The 26,971-nt window shown below is 36.2% G+C and overlaps 1 protein-coding gene across 3 annotated transcripts in view; it reads left to right on the top strand.

The window, feature by feature from the left end:
* The window catches only part of LOC145674129 (ankyrin repeat and SAM domain-containing protein 6-like), a 56,430-nt gene extending 30,152 nt beyond the window's left edge, over positions 1 to 26,278 (top strand). For 2 of the 3 annotated variants that reach the window (XM_081743958.1, XM_081743965.1), the window contains 5 exons: positions 12,989 to 13,136; positions 15,306 to 15,441; positions 18,422 to 18,590; positions 22,443 to 22,632; positions 24,736 to 26,278. In XM_081743958.1, the coding sequence (XP_081600084.1) occupies positions 12,989 to 13,136; positions 15,306 to 15,441; positions 18,422 to 18,590; positions 22,443 to 22,632; positions 24,736 to 24,846 (754 nt within the window). In that variant the 3' untranslated portion in view covers positions 24,847 to 26,278. The remainder of the gene's footprint in view (positions 1 to 12,988; positions 13,137 to 15,305; positions 15,442 to 18,421; positions 18,591 to 22,442; positions 22,633 to 24,735) is intronic. The other variant, XM_081743960.1, reaches the window with a different exon arrangement.
* Positions 26,279 to 26,971: the final 693 nt, after the last annotated feature.

The raw sequence follows: 26,971 nt of genomic DNA, 5'->3' as shown, positions 1-26,971 counted from the left end.
AGGGGATGTTTACCCACTTGCAGGTGTTTCAGAATTCCTATAAGATAACACATAGATATTTCTATGTTAATATTTAACAAGATATCGCACTTACCGACTCAAAATTTTCTATGATATTTTCCAACAGCAATATCTATGAGTTCACGGTTTCTATTTTTTATTTAATGGCTCAAATCAATTTAGATCAATTATAATACATACTTCCGTTTACATTTGGCAACGTACAGCATATGGAGAGATCTTTTTCCAGGAATTGAAAGCCCTCTGAACCCCTACCCCTACTAGTCTTCGCGACACGTGGTAGATATTTATGATCCCTTCTGGCTAAAACCAATGTTGTCTCTGTTCCTTTCCTTCTGATTTCCTTTATTTATTTATTTATTTATTTATTTTCAAAAAACTAGCTTTGGGCAGCTTTGCCCTTTTGTTGGCTGTCTCTATAGAAATAGCAGTTGTACTGCCTGAAATTGTTGATTCTCGGTTGGAACGGTCACTTCCTCTCCGTGAACCTCAGTGTTAGAATCGAGAGAAAAAAAGAAAGAAAGCCAACCTCGAAGACACAGTTGATATGAAAGACAACAGCAGAAGTAGATTGGATTAACAAATTAGAAGGAACAAAAATATTGTGTTAAATGTACTTTATCTTTATAAGAAGTTCTATATTCTTCTCATATAAGATGCTATAAATGCTCCCCTCTATAATAAAACTAAAGTAATGTCTTTGCAAGATGGTATTAGATTTGGCTATTCCACTATTTCCAACTATGGTTATCTTACTTTACACAAATTGGTCTAATTCAATATTGGTATAAATAATAGTAGTTTTCAAGCTACATATATGAGTTCTTTGACTAACTGAATAGTGCACGCGCAATACTTTGTTAGAAAATACCATATCAAAATTTACGTGTTATCAAATGGAGAGTTAGAAACCTAAGCGAAGAGGTATAAGATCCCCTTAAACTATAATATTTAATTGTTATGTCCATTTTTAACCATATATATAATTATCAGTTATTCACTTCCTAAATATATATTACCTTTATACTTCTTATATATGTATATATATATATATACGAGGATTGAGGCAAAAGTCATGGCAACTTTTTTTTTTTTTTTTTTTTTTTTTTTAAAGATACCAGTCCGGTTGGAAAATATGAGATATACAGACGAAAGGGCAAGGTATTAACTACATGTGTGGAAATGAATAGCACTGAAATATCGTAACACACTAATTTATTACGGTAGTATACAGGGCAGTATGGCCTTCACGGTGCAAAAGATTGACAACACAGTACGCATACAGTTGACATAACAAATCTGGGCCTAAAGACCCTCAAAGTAGTTCCCTGCTACTTGCACCACACGCTGCCAACGATGTGGGAGGCGCTGAATACCATCCTCCTCAGCATTTGCCGCGCCATGTGTGAATCGGGTCAATTGTTCGCGCACAGCATTAGCAATGTCCTCGCGTGTTGCAAACCGTCTACCACGTAGTGGTTCCTTAATCTTTCGAATGAGATCAAAGTCACAGGACGAAATGTCAGGAGAGTACGGTGGGTGCTCCAATTCTTCCCATCCCCAACATCGCAGTAGCTCCTCTACACACTCTGCTTTATGTGGTTTTGCATTATCGTGCAGGATTATTGCACTGTCCACAAGATACGGACGTTTCTCCCGAACGCCACGTCGTACCTGTCGCACCAGGAAGTCCCTGTAGTACTGTGCGGTCACTGTTCTGCCATGTGGAACAAAGTGCAAACAATGACACCCCTGACGTCATACGCGACGATCACCATCAGTTTGACTGGGGAAGGATTCTGACGGAACTTCTGGCTCCTTGGTGATCCAACATGTCGCCACTCCGCGGACTGACGTTTCAGTTCTGGTTCGTATGCCCTGGCCTAAAATTCATCGATGGGGATTATTCGTGACAACAATTGATCGCCGTCCTGTTGCCAGTGTGCAAGGTGGTCGGAGCATATTGCATAGAGCATCTACCTTTGAACTTCCGTCAGTGCATGCGGTACCCACCGCGATGCGATTTTGCGTAGTTGCAGCTCATTACGCAATATCCTGTGGACGATGCTTTTCTGGATGCTACTTACCTTCGCCAACTCCAGTAGCGCCCATCGTCTGTCTTCATCCAGGAGCTGATCGATGACAGCACGTGCCACGTCGGTCCGCACATTGACAGGTCGTCCCGAACGTTGCTCATCACTGGTTGACACGCGTCCTTGCTGAAACTTTCCTACCACCGTGCTACTGTCCGGTATGATAGGGCATTATTCCAAAGGGCTTCCACTAATTCACTGTGACATTCCATCGCATTTCTCCCTCGGAGAACGGCTATTTTGATGTAAGCGCGCTGCTCAACACGGGTCACTTCCATCTCGCACGACACTCACCAACTGACTGATTTCACAGCCCTCGCTGTGCTACTACCAGCTATCACAGAACCATCTGTTGTTCTGCATACTATGCGTGCCACACTATGCCTGCAGAACTTCTACACGTCACATGTGAGTTTGTGATCCGCTCACATATCTGGAAGAAAAAAGAATAGTTGTCATGACTTTTGCCCCAACCCTCGTATATATATAATTTTATTTTATTTATTTATTTATTTATTTTTTGGGAAAACCTATATTGTATAAAAAATTCCTCGAATGTTCAGCACATATACTCTTATTAAACAATCCCGGTATTACTTACCGGAAGAATACTATCAGAAAAGAATGAAATTTATTTTGTAAAAGTGATCACACAGCGATTCAATATTGTAATTTAAGGTGAGTTTTAATTCTGAATAATGTACCATATAGTAAATAGTAATAACCTTTTTCTTTGTTTGGTTCAAGCGTATCTTCAATGTTATATCCTAAACAACAAACAAGGGAAAAGTTTTGTAGAGACTTTCATTCATTATTTTAGTTTGTATCACGTTTTGCCTTGTATTCATTCTTGTCGAATATTTTATTGAGTAAATGGTTCAAGTAGTCCCTTCCAGTAGCGCCATTATAGATAAGGGATGAAAATCTGAGGAAAGTGCTGAAACATAATGAACTTAACATACTAGAACCACAATTAATTAATATAGCCTCGACTTAGAAAAAATAAACTGATACAAAAATACGGTAATTTGAGTTATAGAAGTCGTACTGAGTGCTGCTCATGGTTTGGAACTAAGTATAACTTAAATAATAATAAATTCTAACAAAAGCAACCATTTATTATTACTAACCTATGTTGCAACTTTGCCAGTATATCATAAACTGTAACACTGATTAGTAATAGTTTACGTGTTTGCTTTGGTCAGAATTTATTTACATTTAAGTAATATTATTGACTCTATAAGACAAATATGGGAAACAATCGTTTTTTATCACACCATTTACTTTATAGGAGCTAATTCAGTGAAATTCAGGGAAAAATGAACAACTGAAACGGAATCGAACCCTGGTCCCTGGCTTTGCGCCCCGATACGTTAAGCACTACGCTACGCTGTCTGCTGAATGCTGAACAGATTAGCATTTTTCAGTCTTGAAATTGGTACTCAGCCGTTCAGACATACACCACTACTCTTGTTGTATTTGAACAATCCATAGCCTATATTTATACACATATGACGGCTGAATTAGAATTAGATTAAAAAAAAAATAAGTTTTACGCCCACGGTTATGCCAGCTAGGCTAAAGGAGACAGTGAGGATGAGAACGAATGAAATGATGGAATAAAGAAAGTGGGAGGAAACGGGAAAACCCCAAGAAAACTTACGTACACGGTGTTTATCGATTACAAAGCTCACTAGGCGCGAGCTGGAATCGAACCAAGGACCCCATGCATCTTTCTCTACGTAGTCGCCGTGCTTCGTAACACATTTAGCCAGCGATCCCTAACCTTTTGCAAGCCGTTTTTTAGAAGTCTATACTTTGGGCTAGAAACCATATTTCTACTTCAGACATGACGTCACCCTGCTGACAAAATGACGTGCTTTGAGTAGATGACATTTCTGGTGGTAAAAGCCCTTGGTGCTAGACCTGGTGAATATTGCATTGTCTATCAACAGTAGCGCCCACTTGTTGAGCATTCTTCGACGTTGGCTCTTTAGTTCCTCTCGTAACTGATCTAGGAAATGAGAATAATGCTGACTAGTGATCATTTGACCCTCTGGCAGGTAGTCTTGTCATGATACTGTCACAGTTCCAAAACACAAACAGATCCACTTTGGTGACAGACTTTTTCACTTTATTATTATTATTATTATTATTATTATTATTATTATTATTATTATTATTATTTTATTTATTTTTTTAAAGGAGGAAGAGCTAGTTTCCAATGCTAGTTTCCTTTGTTTCTGCGTCATAAAGATATATTCAACTTTCATTATGACTAGTTGGCCGGAAAAGTCCTCTTCATTGCGCTCATAGTGATCCAACGTTTCCGTTGACGCTCCCTGTCGAGTTCTCTTCTTGAAAGGGAATTGAGGCCGTGGCACTCACCGTGCTGACACTTTCTGAGGATGCAGCTGTTTATGAATCATGAGGATTGGAACCTTAATACTGGCCACATTGCTTTAGAGACGCTACGCAGCAAAATCAAATAATGTTCCTCGTACTGCATGTTCGGTACATGCTTATCTTACCTCAGCGCAAATAAACTCTTCTTTCCGATGTTACGCACAAAGGTAGCAGACGAGAAGAACAGAGCCTCGCGTAACGGACGGTCGGTCTGAGGCAAGATTATTGTTGTCACTGTGTTTTCGAAACCAGAACGAAGTTGGATAAAAATTGAATGTGCTAGAGGCCGTACAGTACGAGAGTGTCATCAAGATCTTCAAGGGGCTTGCAGGTAATTGCATTGTCATACAAAACAATGGCGAGGTGGGTACGAGCCTTCAAGGGGGGACGCCAAAATGTGGTCATTCCCTTGTCAGTGAAGAAAACGTGAATGCTGTTACTGAACACTGATCGACGCCATACTATTCGTGAGCTGACCCAATCGACACCATACAGATTAACGCATACGACTGTTTTGCACATTCTGAAAGAACGCTTTGACATGAGAAAAACTGCTTCGTGGTGGGATCCGCATGAGTTGACGGCAATGCAAAAATGCCTATGATAAGGCGCTGCTCGTACCTACTTGGAACGGTACGACCGGGAAGGAGAGTCTTTCTTACGTCGTATCATTACGCTATATGAAACATGGGTCAAATCGTACGAGCTACAATTGAAACGCCTATCAAGTGAATGGCGTCATTTTAGGTCACCACGAAAATCCAAATTTCTTCAGAATCCCAGTAATGGAAAGCTATAGAGATTCTCATGTACGACTGAGATGTTATCCTAACGCATACCGTTCCCCACATCAGATCGTCAGTACGCAGTATTTTTGTTCCTTTCTGTTACACAACTTGCGACCAGCCTTGAGAAAGAAGCGGTGATACTTTTTGCAGAACCCACTCATCACTTTGCTGGACAACGCTTGGGCGCATACAGCCCAAGGGGTGAGTTATTTGTTCGATCGATGGAAGTGGGAAGTGCTGTACCATCCACTCTACTCCCCTTATGACTTTGATTTGATTCTTAAGATAGAGGAACCTCTTCGTGGCATTCGCAGGGTGTCCACCCACCGGGAAAAACCAGGAAACCGGGAAATAGCCGGGAATTTCATGAACCTGGAAAAAACCGGGAATAAGCCGTGAATTTCTCCAAAGAACCGGGAAACACAACGATAATAGCCGAAGAAGGCCGAAAGTTAAAAACGAAAGGCGTAGCTCAATTGCTTTCTACTGATAAGTCACTCGGCGCTTCTGAATTCATGATCCGTTGGGTCGGATCTAGCGTCATCCTGTCGGTATCCACTGTTTGGGGCGCCGAATTCAGCATTAATGATGAATCGCAAGTGAACGTGGCGACGGTGAAACAGGCGATCGCTTGAATCCTATGTTGAGGTTCGCTTATCGACCATGTTAGTTTTGTATTTAGAAAAAAGAATAGAGTAGTGATGCGTCAAAGGGGGTTGTTTGAATCCTGAAAAAGCGCTATGTTGTAGTCAACAATCATGTGTGCGGTCTGTTGTTTTGGCCTTGGTCTTTTAAGAAAAAAAATATGGATATTATTTAACTATAATTCAACTTTAAGTAGCAGGAATTGTCCCTTTGATATATTCTTTATTATTTTTGTTTAAAATGAATAGCAATGTAAAGATGAATGCGAATGGCGGGAATGAGATTGTCTAGTTGGCAGTTATGATTGCTTGTTTAGTAATAGGTCTGGTTCTGCAATCTCCTGATATCTTTAACCACCAGATAAGTTAGCAGTAATTATTTTACAGTGACGTTGCATCTCGAGCCTTATTAATAATGTTACCTCATTTAAAAAAAATATATTGCGTGTGTCAAGAAGGACAAGAAAATACCTGGCTCGACAACGTTCTTAGTTGTATATAAAAAAATGCACGACAAAATGCTAGCACCAAAATTAGCATTTTTCTCAACTATTGCTTCAATGGTGGAACCATTTCTGACCGAATTTCAAATAGACCAACCCATGGAACCCTTTTTGCATGAAGAGCTCACTTCTCTCGTACAAAAATTAATGGAAAAAATAGTGAAGGGTGATGTTCTTAATAAAACAGGTGCATCTGTTCAAATCCAAACAATCTTCTTCCTGCTAAAGATGTGGACATAGGCTTTGCAAGTAGGGATGCCATGCATGGAATCAAGGAAATAACGGATCTAGACAAGCTAACGCTGCGACGAACATGCAGAGAAGCTATCGCAGCGATGATTAGTAAAATAATGGGTAAGTCACCATTGAAATACAAACTTACTCGAGCTATTTCGTGTCTCGATCCTGTGCTTTTGGTCACAACCTGCCACTAGCGGAGAAGCGTTTGACATTATCTTTGGAGGAGATGGTAGCTAAACGATGGTTTACAGGCAGCAAAGCAGGTAAAATTATGGAACAATATCGGAAGCTAATTTCGTCACCTGAATCTATTAATCAGTGCAAAACGTTTAAAAGAAAGGAGAAGCGTCTGGATGCATTTTTTGTTGAACTTCCTAGGGTATTCAGTGAGGACAGTGTACGAGAACTCAATGGTTTTATACAATGTATTTTGATACTGTCACACGGAAATGCATAAGTAGAGAGAGGATTTTCTGTGAATTCTGAATGCATTTTTGAGAATCAAACAAGAGAGCCTTATTGCCTTGAGACAAGTGTATGATGGTGTGAGTGCATTAGGTGGATTGGAGTCAATTAAAATCAGCAAAGATATGATACATGCGGCCAGAAATATACATGCTCGATATACTGAACATTTGAAGACAAAGGCGAAGGATTTGAGTGAAAAGGAAAAAAAAAAAAAAAAAAAAAGGAAAGAGAGAGAAAACGTGTAACGCGAGAAAGACTGGAAATGGAAGCTAAAAAAGCAAAGGTAATTGCTGAGGCAAAAAAAGAAGCTGCTCTTCTAGAAGAAAAAATCAATGCACTTATCGGGAAGTAACGTAAACAGGTAAGAAAATATAATTTATTTCGATGGCATAATTTTATATTGTTCGGGTGGGAACTAAATAATAATCCTTCCGCCTCTTTCGTAAAATATTCGTCTTTTAGTGCCCGTTATAACCGGGAATTTATCTAGTAGAGCCGGGAAAACCGGGAATTTCAAAACGCTTTGAGAGTGAACACCCTGATTCGTTTCAAAATTGTTCAAGAGATTCTTCAGGCAGTAGACCGGCCCATTAGAACTATCAATATAGCTGGAGTTGCTATGTATCCAATGACTTCCACGTCGTTGGCAACGGGTTATACACAGTGCTGGTGACTACTTGAAGGACTATAAAACTTAGTAGTATATATCTATTTTGGATCAGTTGTAAATAAATAATTGCCACTATTAAAATTCCAGTGCTCGTATATTCCAGACGGATCTATAACTAACACCTATTTCAGCCACATTTTCAGTGGTTATCCTCCTGTCTTCCAGTGTGATCTCCACTTTCTCCGTCATGGTAGCATCATTTGTATAAAATGGTCTCTCAGATTTACGGGGATCCAAAAGATCATGTAACCAGTTTGAAATTGCCGTTTCGTTTTGTACTGTCTCATAGGATGGGTTTTCATTTTCATTTCAGTTTGAAAATATACGGGAAAAGTAAAAAGTGCTGATGGGAACAGAGGTTTGATAAGGGTCCGCAACTTTTGGAGTGTATGTCATTCATAGCCGCCATCTTGAAATCCGCCATTTTGGATTCAAGTCATTTTTTTTAAAAATGGGAAGGTGGTGTATGACAAATCAAATAACACTAGCTTGAGCTCAGGAATTTAGTGGTGTAATTTGTTTCTTTCTATCTTGTACAGTTTAGAAGTTATTAATGTTCAAAGGTGGGAAATTCCCTTGATACTGAATGCTACAACACATGTTCTACGTGTTGTCCATCCCGTGCAATGCATAACTGTAGTCGCCGCAACCACTCTGACTGCACACGGAGGAGAATGTGTCCTGGAATTTGGTCACAGGCTTGTTGGATGCGTTCCTCCAGGTGTGTCTCAAATCACGGATTGTCTCAGCATACACTATCTGCTTAAGATGTCCCCATATATAAAAATCAAGGGGCGTTAAGTCAGGGGATCTGGGCGGCCACTCTATGGGACCACGGCGACCAATCCACTTCCCTGGCAGTTGTTCATCCAACCATTCACGGAAACTGAGTCCATAGTGTGGAGGGGCTCCATCGTGCTGAAAATAAGATGGGAAAATGCCGCCAGCGTTCAGTGTGGCAGGGAACACAAGGTCCTGCAGCAGCATCAGATACTGTGGTGCAGTTACGGTGTTGTAAATGAAAAATGGCCCAATGATGCGGGTGTCCCATATGCCACACAACACCATCACCTTCGCTAGAATATGTTCTCGACTCGGGTCAACCCAGTTCGGATTTGCGTCACACCAATATCGGCAATTATGTCGATTAACCTCCCCGTTCAAAGTGAAATACGCCTCGTCGCTGAACAGTATGCCCTTGGCAAACTCAGGATCCAGTTCGTGTTGTTCAGTAGCCCACATGAAGAACTTCAACCGGCGATTAGGGTCATCCTCGTTCAGTTTATGTTGCATGTGCAGCATGTAAGGATGCCACTGATTGGCGTGCAATATCCGGGCAACGGAGGATTGGCTTATTTTTCATGCTAGGAACCACGACGGGTACTTCATTTAGGACTTTTTACAAACGACGCAACAACCGCGGTTGCAGTTTCCTCATTGGTGGCAGTCTTTGGTTGCCCGCTACGTGCCCTATCTTGAACAGAGCCCGTCTCCCGGAATTTGGTGATCACGTGAGCCAACGTGCTGTGCGATACCGGTTCTATGTCTGGGTTCCGTCTGTTATAGTCAGCTGCTATTGTTCGGTAGCTGCGTTCCCCTGATATAAGGATGATTTCGATCTTCTGTTCACGTGTCAGACCCATTTTAGATCACCTGGAACAAAGAGAGAACTGGGTCAGTATCAAGATAATTTCCCACCTTTGAACATTAAAACTTCTAAAATGTACAAGATAGAAAAAAACAAATTACACCACTAAATTCCTGAGTCCAAACTAGTGTTATTTGATGTGTCATACACCCCCCTTCCCATTTAAAAAAAATGACTTGAATCCAAAGTGGCGGATTTCAAGATGGCGGCTATGGATGACATACACTCCAAAAGTTGCGGACCCTCATCAAACCTCTGTTCCCATGATCACTTTTTACTTTTCCCGTCAATTTTCAAACTTATGCAGATGTCCAAGGACTTTTGACTCACCCTGTATATATATAAATATAAATATCCATTATCACTATTTTGTATGTTTAACTTAAAAGTATTAAGGTATGTAATACACACATCCGAGAGGATTGGTAGTTTGTCTCCTAGTGATTACACGAATTTTTTGATACATCCTCGTGTATAGTATTAGGGAAAACCTACTTTTACTTATACTATAGGTGTTAATTCAACTAAATTCAAAGCAAAATAATTACTGCTTTTCTGAGAATGGAACATGGGCTTCCGACCTACGTACCAATCTGTCAACTATTATGCTTCCCGATCTGCATCAGATTCTCTGAACACCAACCTAAAAAGTAAAAAATGCTGGACACCAACCTAGAGAGTAAAAAATGGCTGGTTTATCAGGAAGCGAGCTAATAGCGTAGTGGTTAACGCACCGGCACGGTAAACCGGATACCTCGGTTAGATTCTCGTTCCAAATGTTCGTTTATTATTATTATTATTATTATTATTATTATTATTATTATTATTATTATTATTATTATTATTATTATTAAACTATGAATCTCAAGTAGGATAAGAAAAAATTTTACCTGAATATAAGAAGAAATATTCGATGGCGGTCTGCACTGCAAATCAAAATTATGAAGAAAAATTGTGTCAGAATCGTCAGATTATAACTTATTTGGAGTATGAATTAATATGTTAAGTTACTGTTATGGAGTTTTGTTTTTAACATTATCAATGATGTTAGACCTAGTTCAAGATAGATCTGGTTTAACGGATGGATTCGTAGTTGCTCTTTCTGTTTCTTCCTTCCCGTGATCTTGATTTATGTAGAATTTTTATCTTTCTAATTGTGTATTTCTGTTCAAATAAATTTTTAGATAAGGCCTTTTGCTATGACTTTTAAAATCTGCTTATGTCTGTGTCCTATGCGTTCTTTACAAAATTCATTTCGAAATTGAACAGTTCGTTTCGAAGTTCAACTGTCTGAAAGGTATTGAACTTTTGGAGTTCAAAAATGAAAATATATTTAGTTAACATTAACTAAAAACGTTATGAAACTACATATGCACCATTTTATTTGATGACCTGCCATTTCGCCGATAACACCATAATCCCGTCGCTATAGAGCTTCTGTGGTTTCTGGTCAAAAAATTGTGACATGTGCTTTTCACAAGTCTCTTTTGAAACTGACACCATTTAGGCAGTTCTGCATAGACCGAAACAAATTATTATAGTCAGATCCTATCTATACAATAGATTAAAACTTCTCAGCAAAGTTCTCTTAATTTCTCAGATGTATGCGGTCTGGCGTTGCCAGCGTGGCATACGACATGTCTAGTTCCGGCTATTCCTTTTGAATTGCTAGATTTAGTCGCGCTAACTATCGACAACATAGGTCCGAGTTATTTCTGGCAGCAGCAGCGCATGATGTATGAACTACTTCCAACCCCACCAAACGCACAGCGTAACCTTTCTGAGCCTGAATCTCATAGACTGTGGAACTTCTCGCTTCAACCACCATACTGTTATCTTCTTATCTTTTTTTATCACTCATATTCAACTACTTTAGAAATGTCTCGAGTTAGTTACATTTCAGTAGAGATTCAATCGAATAAATATTTTTGAGTCATATCATGTGGCACCCAAACGTCGAGATTGTTTTTGTAGCCAACTTTCTCCAAATAGTGTAACACTGCTTAACGATGGATGTTTTTAAGTTACTGGCTATGTCAAGAGTTCTTACATGCTGATCTTGCTCGACTTTCGCCAGAATATCATCCACTTTTTCTGTGATTAGCTGCCAGAATGAAAGTTAATGAGCTGTCTTTTGGTTGTTGCTTTTAATAACGTACCTTTCCCATAAACAGCACAAATTTATTCAAGGACCTGCTCAGTATTTGGGCCTTTATCTAAATAGAATTGTAAAATGTAGCGCAGTTTTGTGGAAAATCCACTAATCTTCACAGCTCAATACCTTACATCTGATTATACGAATTCTGTCGCTTTTTGCACATCTACTATCTTAAATAGCGTTAGGACAGATTTGCTGCGACTCATATACCCTGCGATTTGACACACTAACGTTATTTCGTGTATAAAAGGCTCATTAATTGTTAGACTACCAGATATGTGCAACTGTATACTTCCACGTTCAACTTTAAAGGCAGCACAATGTAGTTGTGAATAAACCGTAGCGATTTATAACCATAGAATAAGAACTTTCAGTTAAATGTAAGAATTTCCGAAGTTCGTTGCAGCATTTTCGGATCATTCAACATTTATTCGAAATATCTTATGCCTATATATATAGGGTGCAGCAAAGTCAGATAACCGAGTTCTTATTCATTACATTCACAGGGTTCCAACATTATTTAAAACTAAAATATGGAACACTTGTAAACAGCATTGCATAATCAGCGGCATTAGCAAACTTATTCTTATTCTATGCAGTGCAATTTTGACGTTTTTATATCTGAGAGGTTATTTTCTTTTGCTGAATAATGGGGCACAATAGCTCATTGGTAGAACGTTCAACCCCTGGTATGAGAGGTCTTTGATTTGATCCAAGGTCGTGTGAGTTTGTGCTGTACAGTATCACGTCCGTGTTTTTTTTTTTTTTTTCGGGGTTCTCCCATTTCTTCTAATTCTCATCCCACTATTATTTCATAAAGTTTCAGTTTCGTTAATTATTCGTCTTCTTTAGCCTAAAGGGCATAACTGTGAAATGTTTCACTAGAAATTTCATAGAGGTTTCTGTGAATGTTTCGCAGCCAGGGCTTACTATCAAAAAATCTCTGTCATATGAAATTCAACGTTTGTAGTACTTATTTTCTTTGTAAAGCTGTTTTTTTTATTATTATTATTATTATTATTATTATTATTATTATTATTATTATTATTATTATTATTATTATTATTATTATTATTATTATTATTATTATTGTGTGCGTGAGTTTCATTATGCACCTTATCTATGTTGTATCATTTAGAGAAAATATTTGTATTTCAAGTACTAATTTTGCAAGAACTAAATTATTGTAGTTGAAGAAGTTTGAAAATGTACTTGAATATATATTCTAAATTTAAAGACATGTTAAGAAAATGCTTTTTCATTGTTTCAATGAAACATAATCTGCCTATATTATTTTCTTTCTATGCATGGCAAAGTAGAACTATTATTATTATTTTCCTTTCTGATAGATTTCGAAGCAAAAAGATGGGACGAACAAGTTATCCACCGTACAAATTAGATTTACCAAAATCACCTTTAGTGGATACGTGGTCTCCCTTTGGAAATTTGTCTAAAAGCTGGTCAAATATTGCTATTACAAAACACGTCATATTGTCTGTAAGTATTTGGTGAAGTTTTAGGTGTTAATTCTTCGGAATGTGTTTAGAATTAAAATAAATAAAGATAGAAGAATAGAAACACGTAGTGCATGCACAATACACAATATGAAAGATAAAGATATAATGACCTTATAATATAGTGGTAAAACAAGTATTTTTGTGGTTAAGGTACCTATCTATATGCACATACATGTTATCAATTCTTTCGCAAGCATATTCAAGCGTATTTTCAAATATGTGGCACAAGTTACTTATTGTTACAGTGACCATCATGTGAAGTTTGTCCATATGCAGCAAGTAACTCATATCTGAACTATAAAAGGAGATGAGTAAGTTTTTTGAGAATACAGTTTATATTAGTGCTATTGTAATTCGTTTAGTTTTAACAGTGTTAATTTTAATGATTCAAAGCCTAAATTTAAATTATTGATGAATTGTGGGCATTATTAATTCTGGAATCAAAATAATTATGTATAGTCATGCTAAAAAGAACGAAGTAAACCTGTTTAATAATAATAATAATAATAATACAAGACTTCTTATAATTTATTGAATATTCCTTTACAACTTTTTTGATACATTTCCACTATAACTTACAGTTAGCGTTCTTACTTTCCCGTCCCATTACTTTTATCTTTTGTAATTAAACCTATCTACTTTCACCTGGCAATACTGCACATCATGACTCAGGATTCCAAAGTAGCGGCTATCTGGACATTTCGTTTTCTTCTTTTTCCTTTCTTCAGTTATAAATCCTTCAGGACCTTACAAATCCTGTGAACTAAACCACCGAAGTAAAATGTATACGAACATTTAGCTTTCAAGTCGAAGTATTTAGTGATCAATGTATAGAGAAAACGAAGATGATATATTGGAATTTTTCTGTTCTAATATAAATCAAAGTAAGAGGTATAAGCAGAAAAAAAGTGCTGGATAAATCAATCACACCTGACAAAAACAGTCACCGGATAACATTGCCTTTGGCCTGGATTCTGTATGGAAGTGAGTCAATGTGATGCTATAGATATGCTACATCAATGTGAATCTACTCACTCATCGGTAAGTTCAGTAGTTGCATGAAGTTACAAACATGCCTATTTCTGCGTTCCACCATCTTCTCCAAATAATCTCACATATTTTCAGTGAGAGTAGGACTTTGCAGGCAAGACCAGATGCGACAGGATGCCCTACAACATATGTAAACGTTTTGAGCTCTGTGAATTATGGCAGTTGTCAACTTGGGAGATGGAATATGCATTGCATTTCCATCATGACGAGGTTGAGAATTGGCACTATCTATAACTCTAAGAATGTCTAAAACAAACATGTTGGTTTATATTCACGTTCACCTGTACAGGTGAACTGAAATCATAGTACGAAGAACACCCACATACCATTAAGCTTGAACCACACACTGCGGATAAAATACTTTATTGTTCTCTAAATATACTTGACTATTTGCATCATTGGAACACAGAATTACATTGCACGTTTCCACTCCGCTATATTCCATTTTGTGTTCTTGAATCTAATGAAGGTGTGCAGTGAGAAGTGAGGTCTTTCGGAAATTGATTTGGATGGGGCTACATTCGTGAACTGGAGAAATTTGAAAAAGATTTTCCTTGACCAGACGTGGAACTCGTCGGCGGTCCCACTAAGCTCGGATATTTTTACGACCTTTTGACACTGATTTGCGTTCACACGTGTTCTAGACCTTTTTTCTTTTAAACACGTTAGAGACCCCGCTTTGATGCACGAACAAATGAGACAACTTTACGTATTGTATACCCGTGGGTACGCCCGAACCCAGTGACCCTTTTTGTCATTCTGTCACCTCCGTACTTCAATCGGCACACTCACTGCATTTAACTGGGCAGTGACCATATATTAACGGTAATGGATCATTCAGGCAGTGTAATACCAACTATAACAATAGAAGTGAACCAGTGTTAGTTCTACAAGGTGGCGATAACTTGCGTCTATTTTTAAATATAGTCCCTTATCTTTCAAAACTGAAATTCATCAGATTTTTAAAAGAACTGAATAAAACTATATAATACTAGTGATAATGTGGGTTGTAGTAGTATGAAACCTTTTCTTTTCACTTAGTTAGCTTAGTGTAACTAAGTGCTCTATTTATTCAATATTTTTTCTTTCTTTCCTATAGGACCAGCCTGTCTCCTCTCTGAAGTTAGCATCTGACCGAATGATCAAGCCTGTGATACCACCGTTCCCAACTAAACCGAAAAAGAGAAAGCGTAGCTGCACGAAATTGATGATGCCAACTGGCAAAAAAGCTTCAGGTAATATTCTATTGCCTAAATAATAATAATAAAAAGAGGAATTTCGGCATGACCAAATATCATTAGAAACTCTTGAATTTCATTCGAATCAGAACAAGTAAAAGAATTTCATTTAAGTTACCTTTCCTTCAAATCATAGCTGAATTTCGAGATATTGAAGTTCGAAGTAAATAAGTTAAAAAGAAAAACACCATTGAGATATCGTCTTGACTATTGTCTTCACTAAATTGTTAGGCTGATAATTATTGAACGGTTGGGCTACCCAGAAACAACAAACTGTACTCACATTTCATCAGTTGCAATTCTCTTAATTATTGAACTACAGACACTGTGTGTTTTGCATCGGCGAAACCCAAACCCATATTTCTATAGTCCTAAATACTCACTATTACTATCGTGTAACATCAGAAACCCTATCACTTATTAATCACAGCTCTCATTTTCTAACCAGTATGAAAGTCCTTTGTCCAAAATTATTGTAATTCCTTTACTAAAATGTGAGAATACGTGTTGCTATTCAATCAGCAACCTATTATCTCCGATTAAAACGGCTATAATCACCGTATTATTTTCTTTCATATTCCTCATTATTATTATTATTATTATTACTATATTTTAATTTTCCAACTCTTTGTGCTGTAGGATTAGAGGACTTTAGGTGCGCGTTAGAAAATGTCATCATGGAGATTATATCTAGTACTTTAGTTTCTTCAACGATATTTAATTTTCATGTGTACGTTAGTTTTCTCTTTTTTCTTTGTTTCGAGTTTGCTGTTTTCCTGAGAATGAACTGTTAACTCTTCGTCCCTATCATGTGGCTTAATATGACTGTTAACAATATACATGTCACACATTCCATTTTTTTCCCTTTCTTTCTTTATGCTCTTGCCTAGAATCAATATTAAGTCTATCGAAAGTCTGCAGTATTAGTGCACTTTGGTAGTTATATTTGCGTGCGCCTTGTAATTACGCCATGTGAATAATATTTTTAAATTATTCAAATTACTACTGACATTACATGCGAAGTTACGAGAGGGTATCAAAAAGTAATACCTCCTTTATAAGTTTTCGTAATAAGTAGCACGCTGTTGATGTGTTATTACTATGTTATATTATTAGACCTTGACTAACACTTGTATACGTATGTTTCAGACTGACTGAAGGACGCCATGGAGCTGAGGCATAAGCAAAGAGCTGTGATTGAGTTCCTGGCAAAAGAGAGTTACACCCCTGTAAAAATCTATAAGAGGCTAACAAATGTCTATTGGGATACTGTAGTGCAGGTGGGCAATTCCAGACATTGGGTGAAGAGGTTCAAAGGAGATATCGATATTGGAGATAAATCGCGCAGCGGAGTCTATCAACATCACTGATGGAAGACAACAGAAGTCGGGCAGATAATTTGATTTGTACGGATCGGCGCATCACAACCAAGGAGCTGGCAGCCGTACTTAACCTGTCTTACGGGTTTGCTCAGGCATTAATCTGTTGTATGGATTCCACAGAATATGTGCTAAGTGGGTTCCCAAAAATACTGACCGCAGACAAACGTACTAGACCTGTGGAGATATCGCAATAGCTCCTAGCCTTGTTCGAAACACATCAGAACGACTTTCTCAAAGGCTGAAACACTAGAGATGAAACATGGGAGTATCTCTGTGACCCGAAAAGTAGAGTGCAATCGATGCAATGACGCCATAGTGACTTTCACGTCCCAAAAAATTCAAGTCTACAAGATCAACGCGGAAATGATGACAACAATCTCTTGGGACACGTAGGGTATTCTTCTCATTGACTTCTAGGAAGGGCGTTGCACAGTCAACAGCGAGTCCTAAATCGCAGCACTCAAGAAATTGGGGAAGGCAGTCAGGAAGAAGCGACCCAGAAAGATTTTCATTCCATCCAACTGCATCCCCCTACAATGCACAAACACACACGTCATTTGCAACAGCACAGGAAATTGCCAAAATGGGTCTGTGGTGTCACATTCACCATACGTTCCAGATTTGGCATTATTTGGCTTTTACCTCTTTGAAGCTCTGAGGAACCATTTCCGCGGAACCGGGTTCGACGATGTGGATGGGTGAAATCAATTGTCGAGACATGGTGCAAACACAAGCTCCAGAGTTTTACCAACAAGGGTTGGACTCTTGGGTTCAACGTTAGCATAGATGCATTGAACGGAACGGTGATTATGTGGAACAGTAAACATATGTACAAAAGGCGTCACTATGATGTATAGTTTATGTTAATTGATGCACTATGAAATATCTGGGATGACAGGAGGCATTACTTTTTGATACTTCATCGTATTTTTAACTAACACTTAACTCTAAATTGAAGAGCATCCATGATACGAAAATGCGAGGGTAACTTCCTTCCAGTTCGTGGCGTGCAAAGTCAAGATAGCTGTTGTTTAGAAATGACACTTTTGTATCGCTTTTATTTTTATATTTTATTTATTTATTTTATCGCCACCATTTCATGTCTCTAAGGCCATCACATATTCATGCACAATCTAGAACTCCCTCGGGGCTGTATGGTTAGCGTACACGCTTTTGGCGTCGGAGACCTGGGTTTGATTCCTAGTTGGAGTTCATGTGGTTCAGATCCCTCGTTAAGTTGTAGGTTCATGCCTCATATAGCCTCGGTGCTAAATGGGACTCTGAGCTCTAAATCAGTCAATCATGGACAATCGAACAGATATAACTCACATGCGTTCAGTTAATCTGAAAAATTAGTAAGTTTAAAGAAGCACTTCACTAACACGCTTTTAACATCGATAGATTTCCTACTTAAAAAGTAGCATAGATATGAAAGTTTTCTGTGCAGTTAATATTTTTATATCATTCTTGTTTTCTTTTCTTTTTTTTTCAGTTCATGGAAACTGAATTAAAAAGTAGTCCTGTTGTGTATAGTGTCTTCGCATCTTTATTTTATATTTTATTTCATTTTTATTTATTTATTTATTTATTTTTAGCTGCTACTTGTTTTATATCTTCCAATAGTAAATCAGTTGAACATAATTCGACACCTTTGATTGTAGTAACTCAGCCAATGTCAGAATCAACCGGGGAAGTTGACATTTATACAAATGTAAATTCACTCTTGCCGTTATCAAACAACACTGTAATGGATCATTTGGGGAGGTAAGGATTTCTATTAATGATTTTGTTTTGTTTTACAAAATTCTAGGCTAATTTTTCTGTAAGTATTCCATCAATTGTACGTTGATGTACAATTTCTAGGTGCCCAATAGTTTGGTTGCATGTGTACGCGCTTTCACATAGACCCTTAATATTCAATCTTATGGCTTCAATTATTTAGTCGTTTGTATTTCTCGCGACAAACCACTATAGTCTTGTATCATGTCGTTCGTGTGTCAGTCCGTGAATACCAACTTCTCAGAAACGATTTGACTGATTGACATGTAGGTATTTCTTGGCTCACTAACTTTGTACGAGATCGGTTAGGACTAAAACCTGAAAGCAACAAATGTCTCAAAAATTATCTGACATTGAAACAATAACACACATGACAATAAATTGTGATCGTAAAAATAATATATAAATAATTATAAGCTACAGATGGAAAAGCAGCAATCATTCTAAAGTACTAAGTGATCATGCGCGAAGGATTCTTGTGAAGAAAGAAAAAATAGGAGTCAGCATGTACGTCTTACTAATATAAACCTCATGCTAAGATTTAGTATCATTGACTTTCACTGTCGTTACCAAAAGTAAAAGAAAACGTAGAGCAACTTTAAGATGTTTATATTATAATTTGTTACTATTTGATAATCATAATTTTCGTTTGTCCTACGTACATTCCCTCTGTTTTTAACCTTCTCTTGAAAGTATTGCCAAATAGACATCAAAAGTGCGACTGTTTATGGCTAATAAATCCTGCACATAGTAAAAGAAGAAGGGATCTTAACTGAATTATTCGACTCTTAAGAGTGTATACACAGGAACTGCAACAAGAATGTTTAGAATGATAATAAGGGCGATTCATAAATCTTGTAATATTGATATAGATATATATGTGCATTGTTTGCGGCATGTTATGTCATGTGATCAAAGAGGTCGCATCAGACTGAAAGCTAATAAAATTGCGAGATCTCAAAATGTAGCAAAGGACGTGTTAAAAGCAAGTCGTGGGTGGGTAATTGCTCTATGAGACGCATGATTCTGTCTGTCTGGCGCCAGATGGCGATGTCAGATGCTACCTTCAGACTTTGAACACAAACAGCAAACATTTGCATTACATGACCCGCGGGAAGGAAAGACTGTTTATTATTGGGTCAAATTTGCATCACTGGTGAGACTCCAATCTGGCTGGACATCCACGAAACTACATGACTGAAGAAAAAGGAGCGAAACAAGTAGCAATCAAGATGTCCGGATGTGAGAAACAACGTATCACCAAAATGCTGGCGGGTACGACAGATGAACTTCAGCTCCCACCATTTTTAATAAATTTGAAAACATAAAGAAACAACAACAAAAAAGGAAAAAAAAAAAAGAAAGAAAGCTTAAAACTCGGGCCAATGAATAGCTTTTCTCAAAGGTGTGGTTATCAGAAACCACGAAAGAGGTTGGATGATCCAGGAATTGATTATCAACTGGCTGAAAAATATGTGGAGGCGTGATCTGATGTATTGTTGAGTCCAAAATCGGTGCTCTACGTGGACTTTTTTCTGACCGGTAATGTCAGAACCAAATACGACTAATAAAGAGTAAGTGTGTTGTAATTTCCGATGGCCAGTCTTGCAACCGCTGGACGTGAACATCAAGAAGCCGTTTCAAGTTAAAATACAGAAACAGTAATACCATACGGCAAAGTCAGGCACACAGCGATATATTAGAATTTCGTCGCATGGAAAAGCATTTCCATCTGTTCGTTGTTAAGGCGTTCAATAAATGCTGCACTTTAAATGCAATAGACGGAAGCAAGAATGATAACATCACCTGCGAAGATGGCAGAAAAAGTTATGGAGCCTTCCTCTCCTTTTCTCCCAGAGTTCGAGTTACATATATATATATATATATATATATATATATATATATATATATATATATATATATATATATATATATATATATATATATATATATATATATTTTAATCAATAGTATATAGCAGGCTTTCCAACGCTCCTATATTTCCTATTTTTCCTATATATTTGCGTCTCTTCCTATAAACTCCTGTATTTTCTACATTTTAACGAAACCTCCTATATTTTTGTGGCATTGCTACTTCCACTTGTGGAAATAAAATAACGAAATAAGGTGTAGGTGATTGAAGGGCCTTTTGTCTCCACAGTAGCGTGGTTGAATGGAGAGACTTCTATGTTTCGTCCTTTTCTGCTTATTGTTTAAAAATAATTACACCAAACAATATACAGTTACCACAAAATGTATTCATACACCTACAAAATGTAAACTAGTTTCGTCATATTCATTAAAAAGTTCTATGAAGTAGTGATTCTAAAGACTTATGATTGATTTATTTAGGTGTATCAGTACTTTTTGGACTTACTGTAGGCAGATAATTGTAGAATAGTTGCACATAGTCAACTCTTACCTTAAAAGCGCCAGCTGCAAAATGTTTATATTTTAGATTTTATTTTACATTTCAGATAGTTCTTTCAGGAAGGGATTTTTATTTTTTTTTATTTTTTATTTCTGTGTATTAGATAATTGAAATATTCCTTCCAATAGGTGGAAATATTGTTATATAGTTTCTTTGTTGCCTGTTCTTTCAAAATGTTCCTTTCTCACAGCTTCACGAAACCTCCTATATTTTTTCGTCATGATTTCCTATATTCTTTTCATTAGGATTGGAAACCCTGATATAGTAATATACTAATGAAAACAGTAAAACTATATCAGTAGAGAATCTTGCTCCTTCCCTCTAAGCAAAATTTGAAATGACGCTCCCGCACATTATTAACAATATCTTGCAGTCTACCTTAATGACTCGCGTTTATCGTTTCCAAAAATACAAAACACTGCCCTCTGAACTTAACAAGTTCCTGTAAAAGTACGTAAAGCCACCAAATTTAAAACCATACCTAAAGAGGTCAGTGAATATTCGGAATAGTCAGATCAGTTAAATTTCGAACAAATTATGAGTAAATATGTTTTCAATTTTTACCTTCTCAGTAGTAACAGTACTTAAACTATGCTTGTTAACACTTTTCCTGGAAATTTAAGTTAATTTGTAAGTCAGAAATCCGATCAGTATTTAAATATCTCACATTGCTTGGAATGCTTGACAACTTACTCAGCTCCATAATATTGACGACAGATATTTGTCCTTATTTTCACTGGTAACTTTTCTTGTATAATAAGTTATATTCCTAGTTACTAAGTGAAATTCCTAATTACTTTTTTGTTTCAGTGTTGTAATTTCCTTATTCGAAAGGTTTCCTTATTCTAGTGGTTATTTCTTCTCGCCAAAATATTCTGAACAGTCTCACTATTCACATGCACAAGCATATATACGCATATCTACAAATACAGTCATGTACTTGACTTCAAGATGTAGAAACGAGACAATAATTTAGTAATCTTAAGAAACCCTGATGATGAAATACATTGTTCGAAATATAGAAAGTATTAATTACTACTGCTTTTTTGGAGAACTCTCTGTGAATACCAAATTTTATATATAGTGTTCCGTTCGCTCAATTTTCAATTTAAAATTTGCTGATTTTTTAACAGTAATAAATGATTTGAATTTAATCTTCGTACAAAACAGCAAAATCTTCAATGAAAATATCTAAATGATTGTAAATTACCTCTCAAAGTCAGCTGCCGGGAGCGGTCTAGTGAATTGAACTGATATGTCGGCAGTGGATACTAAGACTTGATTTCGGTTCTAGAGCACCCACTAGTAACTGACAAAAGACCCAGCTAGTCTAGTGATCAGTTGCCTGTTTTATTTATTCAATATATTTTAAATTAATTCTATTACCGATCTCTGCTTTGTTACAGGGAGAATGTTCCTACCAGTGTAAGGGATGATGCGTTAACACAATGTAGAGTTCAAGTGTCGAGTGAAGCTTCCAAATTGCCTTTAGCAGAAGATATGATTTCATCGATAGATAGTACAGGAGAACAACTTGCAGCATTACTATCAAAACTACAACTAGAGACATTAATTCCTTTATTCTCAGATCAAGAAGTAAGAATTCTTTTATTTTTATTATTTTGGGTGAAAAGGGGGAGGGAGATGTTAAAAATTTTGTATATTCATAGAATTAATGCGAGTAATTAATTTTATTGCATGTGATGACTGAGAAATACAAGGAGTATTCCTCTTCAATCATTGCATTAGATGTATGTGATGCATTTCTAGTAAGAAAGAATTATTTTACAAATTTTTTAAACTTATAATTTAATTGAAGCATAGTGTTCAACCGGGATCCATGTACGTAATTATAGTTTGCTGTCTTTAATGGAAGCTGAAATGAAGCTCTTCCTCAACTTAACACTTTTTTTTCCCGCGAAGGCTAAATGGCATTACGGAGGGAAGAATAAATATAGCTTTCCGTGGTCTAATAATGACTGAAACAGATTAATGTATGATGTTTATTGAAGATTTGTTGTGTGTTAGTGTTGTCTTCCATGCATCCAATGGCTAGTTTGCTTGTCGTTAGTTGAAGGTACGTTCTAGGGTTGATTCACAGTGGTCGTTTATAATTTTCGGTGCTGACACCGAATCTTAAAGCAGTTAATTTATACAACGGATCAAAAGAGCCAAAAATAATGACGATATAAATCGATGAACTGCTTATATATGATTAAAATTCAACTTCAATATATATATATATATATATATATATATATATATATATATATATATATATATATATATATATATATATATATATATATATATTTTATTAGAACACATTACGTCAATAAAATAATTATCAGCTCGGAAAAAATCAACTGTATTATCCTTCTCTGGTGCAAGAACAGTAGAACAAGCGTTAACCTGATACACTAGAGCTTTCGCTGTCGTGATAACGATTCCGAAGTATCATTATTATACGGGGGGTATGGTAGCTCAGTGGTAGAGGTTTCACCTCTGGTGCTACGAGTTTCTAGTTGCATCCCAGGCTATATGAGTTTGTGGTGAACATCATGTTCATGTGTTTTCTCGCGGTCCTTCCGCAGTCTTATTCCACCGGTTCTTTCATAATCATTAAACTTCATTGGCCCTCTGTTGTGTATATATATTGTGCAAGATGATGAGCAAAGTTTTTATTCGTCAAACTTAGTTTTCCCGGGAATGGCATTGGCTCCACTATAGCTTCCTATTTTAACTGCATCTATACTATAACCTTATTATTTCTCACAGTTCAATGCAGTCTGGAGTAGTGAGCTTGTAATCTGTGGAATTACTTGCGTTCTATCGTGTAACTTTTTGTTATTTTCCAAAACTGAATTTTCTTTTCATGAGTATGCCATAATTCTTGAGCGCTAAAGGTTACTAACAACAGATGCCTTTTGTGTGAAACAATCTGAGAGATTTATTGCATCTGATCAAGTTCTAAATATTTTATTCAATGGTATGGCTCGTGAGCAACAAATTTTTGATACTACCGGGAGCAACTAATCTATCAGATTGGCAACTTTATTAGTATTTGGTAATTTCACTGTAACGAACTGAAAGAAATTAAGTTTATTTATATTATATGTTAGAAACTAAAATTGAAAAACAACACAACCCGTTAGAATAATAAAGCTATACCTTTCTTGTGAAACAAGGTCTTTCATGAACAAAATTCAAATTTCTTGACGTTGATAATGATTATAATAGATTTAATTTCAGAAAAAGGTACAATTTTATTATTCTAATGGGTGCTTTATTCTTCAATTTTAGTTTCTAATGAACAACTTAAATAAACTTAATAATTTTAGTACTCTTTCAGTCCAATTCAGTGAAATTGGCAAATATTGTTTATCTTACGGATTAGTTGCACTCGATGGTGTTACAACTCATATTGCGGCCTGTAGAGGGTTAACTATACGTCTCCTTTAACCTAAAGTACATAACCATGGGACTTTAAAAGTTCCGTATATTTTTTTTGAATCACAGTGAAGGACCAGCAAATAATTGGTGAATTGTGTAATTTTCCGGAAACTGTATGTATAGAGCTCTCAGATTGTTAGATTTGTAGCATCTTTAACGTAAAGCCTGCATGTGTTTCTACAATTTTTAGTGGATTAACAAATGCTGCATAAATAAGATGAACTACAAGTGAATTTTGTTTTCCAGGTCGATATCGGCACATTCTTTTCATTGACAGAATCCGATCTCGAGGAAATGGGCATCAAAAATCCTTCTTCCAGAAGTAAAATTATTGAAGCCATCACTAGTGTAAAATGAAAATACTTCAATCGTCATACCGTGTTTTTTCTTTCTTTAATTTACTGGTAAATAACTTAAAAGTTCGTTTGTATTAGTACGTGGAGTGATAAATTTAATCCGAACGTCATTGAGCATTTGTTAAAATAGCTGTTCCAATATTTTAAAAGATGTTTTATTTCAATCGCTATGTTTACAATTACATGATAGCATGCGAATGCATTAATATTTAAGATGTGTAATTGTTATATGTTTATATGTAAAGCTGACAACTGTCTCTAAGTCACTGAATTTAATTCACTGAACTTTTATCTACTTTCCTATGCCTTTCTACTGTATAAGCAAATGTAAGTGCGATACCTTGGACAAGATAATCTGTATTTGAGATAGGTAAGCAGGTACAAAAAATAATTTTGTAAAAATTAATGAAAACTTACAGTTCAGTGCACATTTCTAATAAAAAACGAATAACAAACGCTCATAAGTACATGTATTATCAAATTTGGTATGGTTGAACAAGAAAACAAATATAAAAAGTAACTACTTTTATCTAATGTTACTCTCCACTGTGAGTAACAACATTTTAAATATTCATGAGTCTTCAGAAACAAAAGTTGAAAGTTTTGAATATTAAAATCAGAAAAATCTATACATGGGAAAGTAAGAAAACAAGGTAGATTAGTGCTTTTTATGAGATCTAACTTTTGTTATTATTAACATTAAGAGCAACAACAGTCTTTGGACCTTCAACATTTGTTTCCTGAAGACTGGTATTGCTAGCGCAGCGTATGTTCAAAGTTATGCTATTTATATTGAAGAAGGAGATCTGTAATGCGGTTTATCGTAAAGTTTCATTTATCTCATCGAGGTTACTGCCGTATTCAATATTTTTAAGGAATAATTAGGAGTTGAAAAAATTTAAGGAAATTATCCAATCATGCTAAACCAGAAGTCCAAATAAAAGGATTCTGTGTACATTTGAAGGATACAGTTATCATTTTACTCAGCTTCAATTCTATTTGATTGTTTCATGTATTTATGAATATTGAGATCTTTTTGCAGCATTTCATTTGATAATCGTGTTAAACTGAAAAGGTAATTAACCAACAACAAAAGCACGTTTACATTAGAGATTAGTAGGGTGGTTTATGGAATTAGTTTTTAAAACTATTTAAAATTTGTAATTAATTAAGTCATTCTATTTTAGCATGTGATAAAGAATTTTAATACATCCGGATCTAGTTGAAGTAGATCCAGATTAAACTAGAATTAGCGTTCCTCAGAATTTTAATTTATTTCGCTACAATATTTTAAGAACATTTTTTGAAGTCGTTTCTTAAAGATATTTTGTATAAACTTTGTATTTTGTACATTTTTATTTGTAAAGTCTGAGGATGTGTATATGTGAAAACATATTTTGTAAATAAAAACATTTTCAGTATGTTTTAGTAATGTCATATGTTTGCTTTAAACAAGAATCGTTAAAAAAAAAAGAAAAAAAAAGAAAAAAGTGTTCAGAGAGAAGATCTGGACTGTTGGAGAGACCTCCCTCCCCTTACATATTCATCGAGGTTTTTCTCGGGGTTCTGTATCTTTTTTCATTCCAATATTTCATTCGTTATCATCGTCGCAGGGGCTCAATGGTAGAATGCTTACCTCTTGTGCATGGCGTCCTTGGTCCAATCCCCTGCCAAGTAAATTTGTGGTACACAACATAGTGTCCGTTGGTTTTCTCGGGGTACTTCTGTTTCCTCCCACATTCTTGCTCCACCAATTTTTCTATAATCGTGGGACGTTAAACTGAAAAATTTAATTTAATTTTTAGTTAGCATCATCGCCGTCTCCCGCAACTTTAGGGTATAATTTCCCACGTTAAACTTAAAAAAAAGAAAAGTTATTCTACATTCATGTATTCAAGGAGCATTACCAAAATGTGATTTATAAAAACTGACTAAAATCAGTTTTGGCTCTGTTATGTAAGGTCGTATTTCTTTATGTCACACAAATTGATGATTCATCAGAATTAAAAAAAAGAGATTGGTAGTTGAGGAAGAGGGGATTCATTGATATTGCATTCTCTGAAGAGCGTTTACAATTTGTTGTTTTAGCAGAATAATTAAAATACGAAATTAAAATAGCAGTAATA

This window comes from Thermobia domestica, chromosome 2, assembly GCF_964235325.1.
Source record: "Thermobia domestica chromosome 2, izTheDome1.hap1.1, whole genome shotgun sequence".
Lineage (NCBI taxonomy): Eukaryota > Metazoa > Arthropoda > Insecta > Zygentoma > Lepismatidae > Thermobia > Thermobia domestica.
Note: the sequence above shows the minus strand (reverse complement) of the source record. Positions and strands in the feature narration are given on the sequence as shown.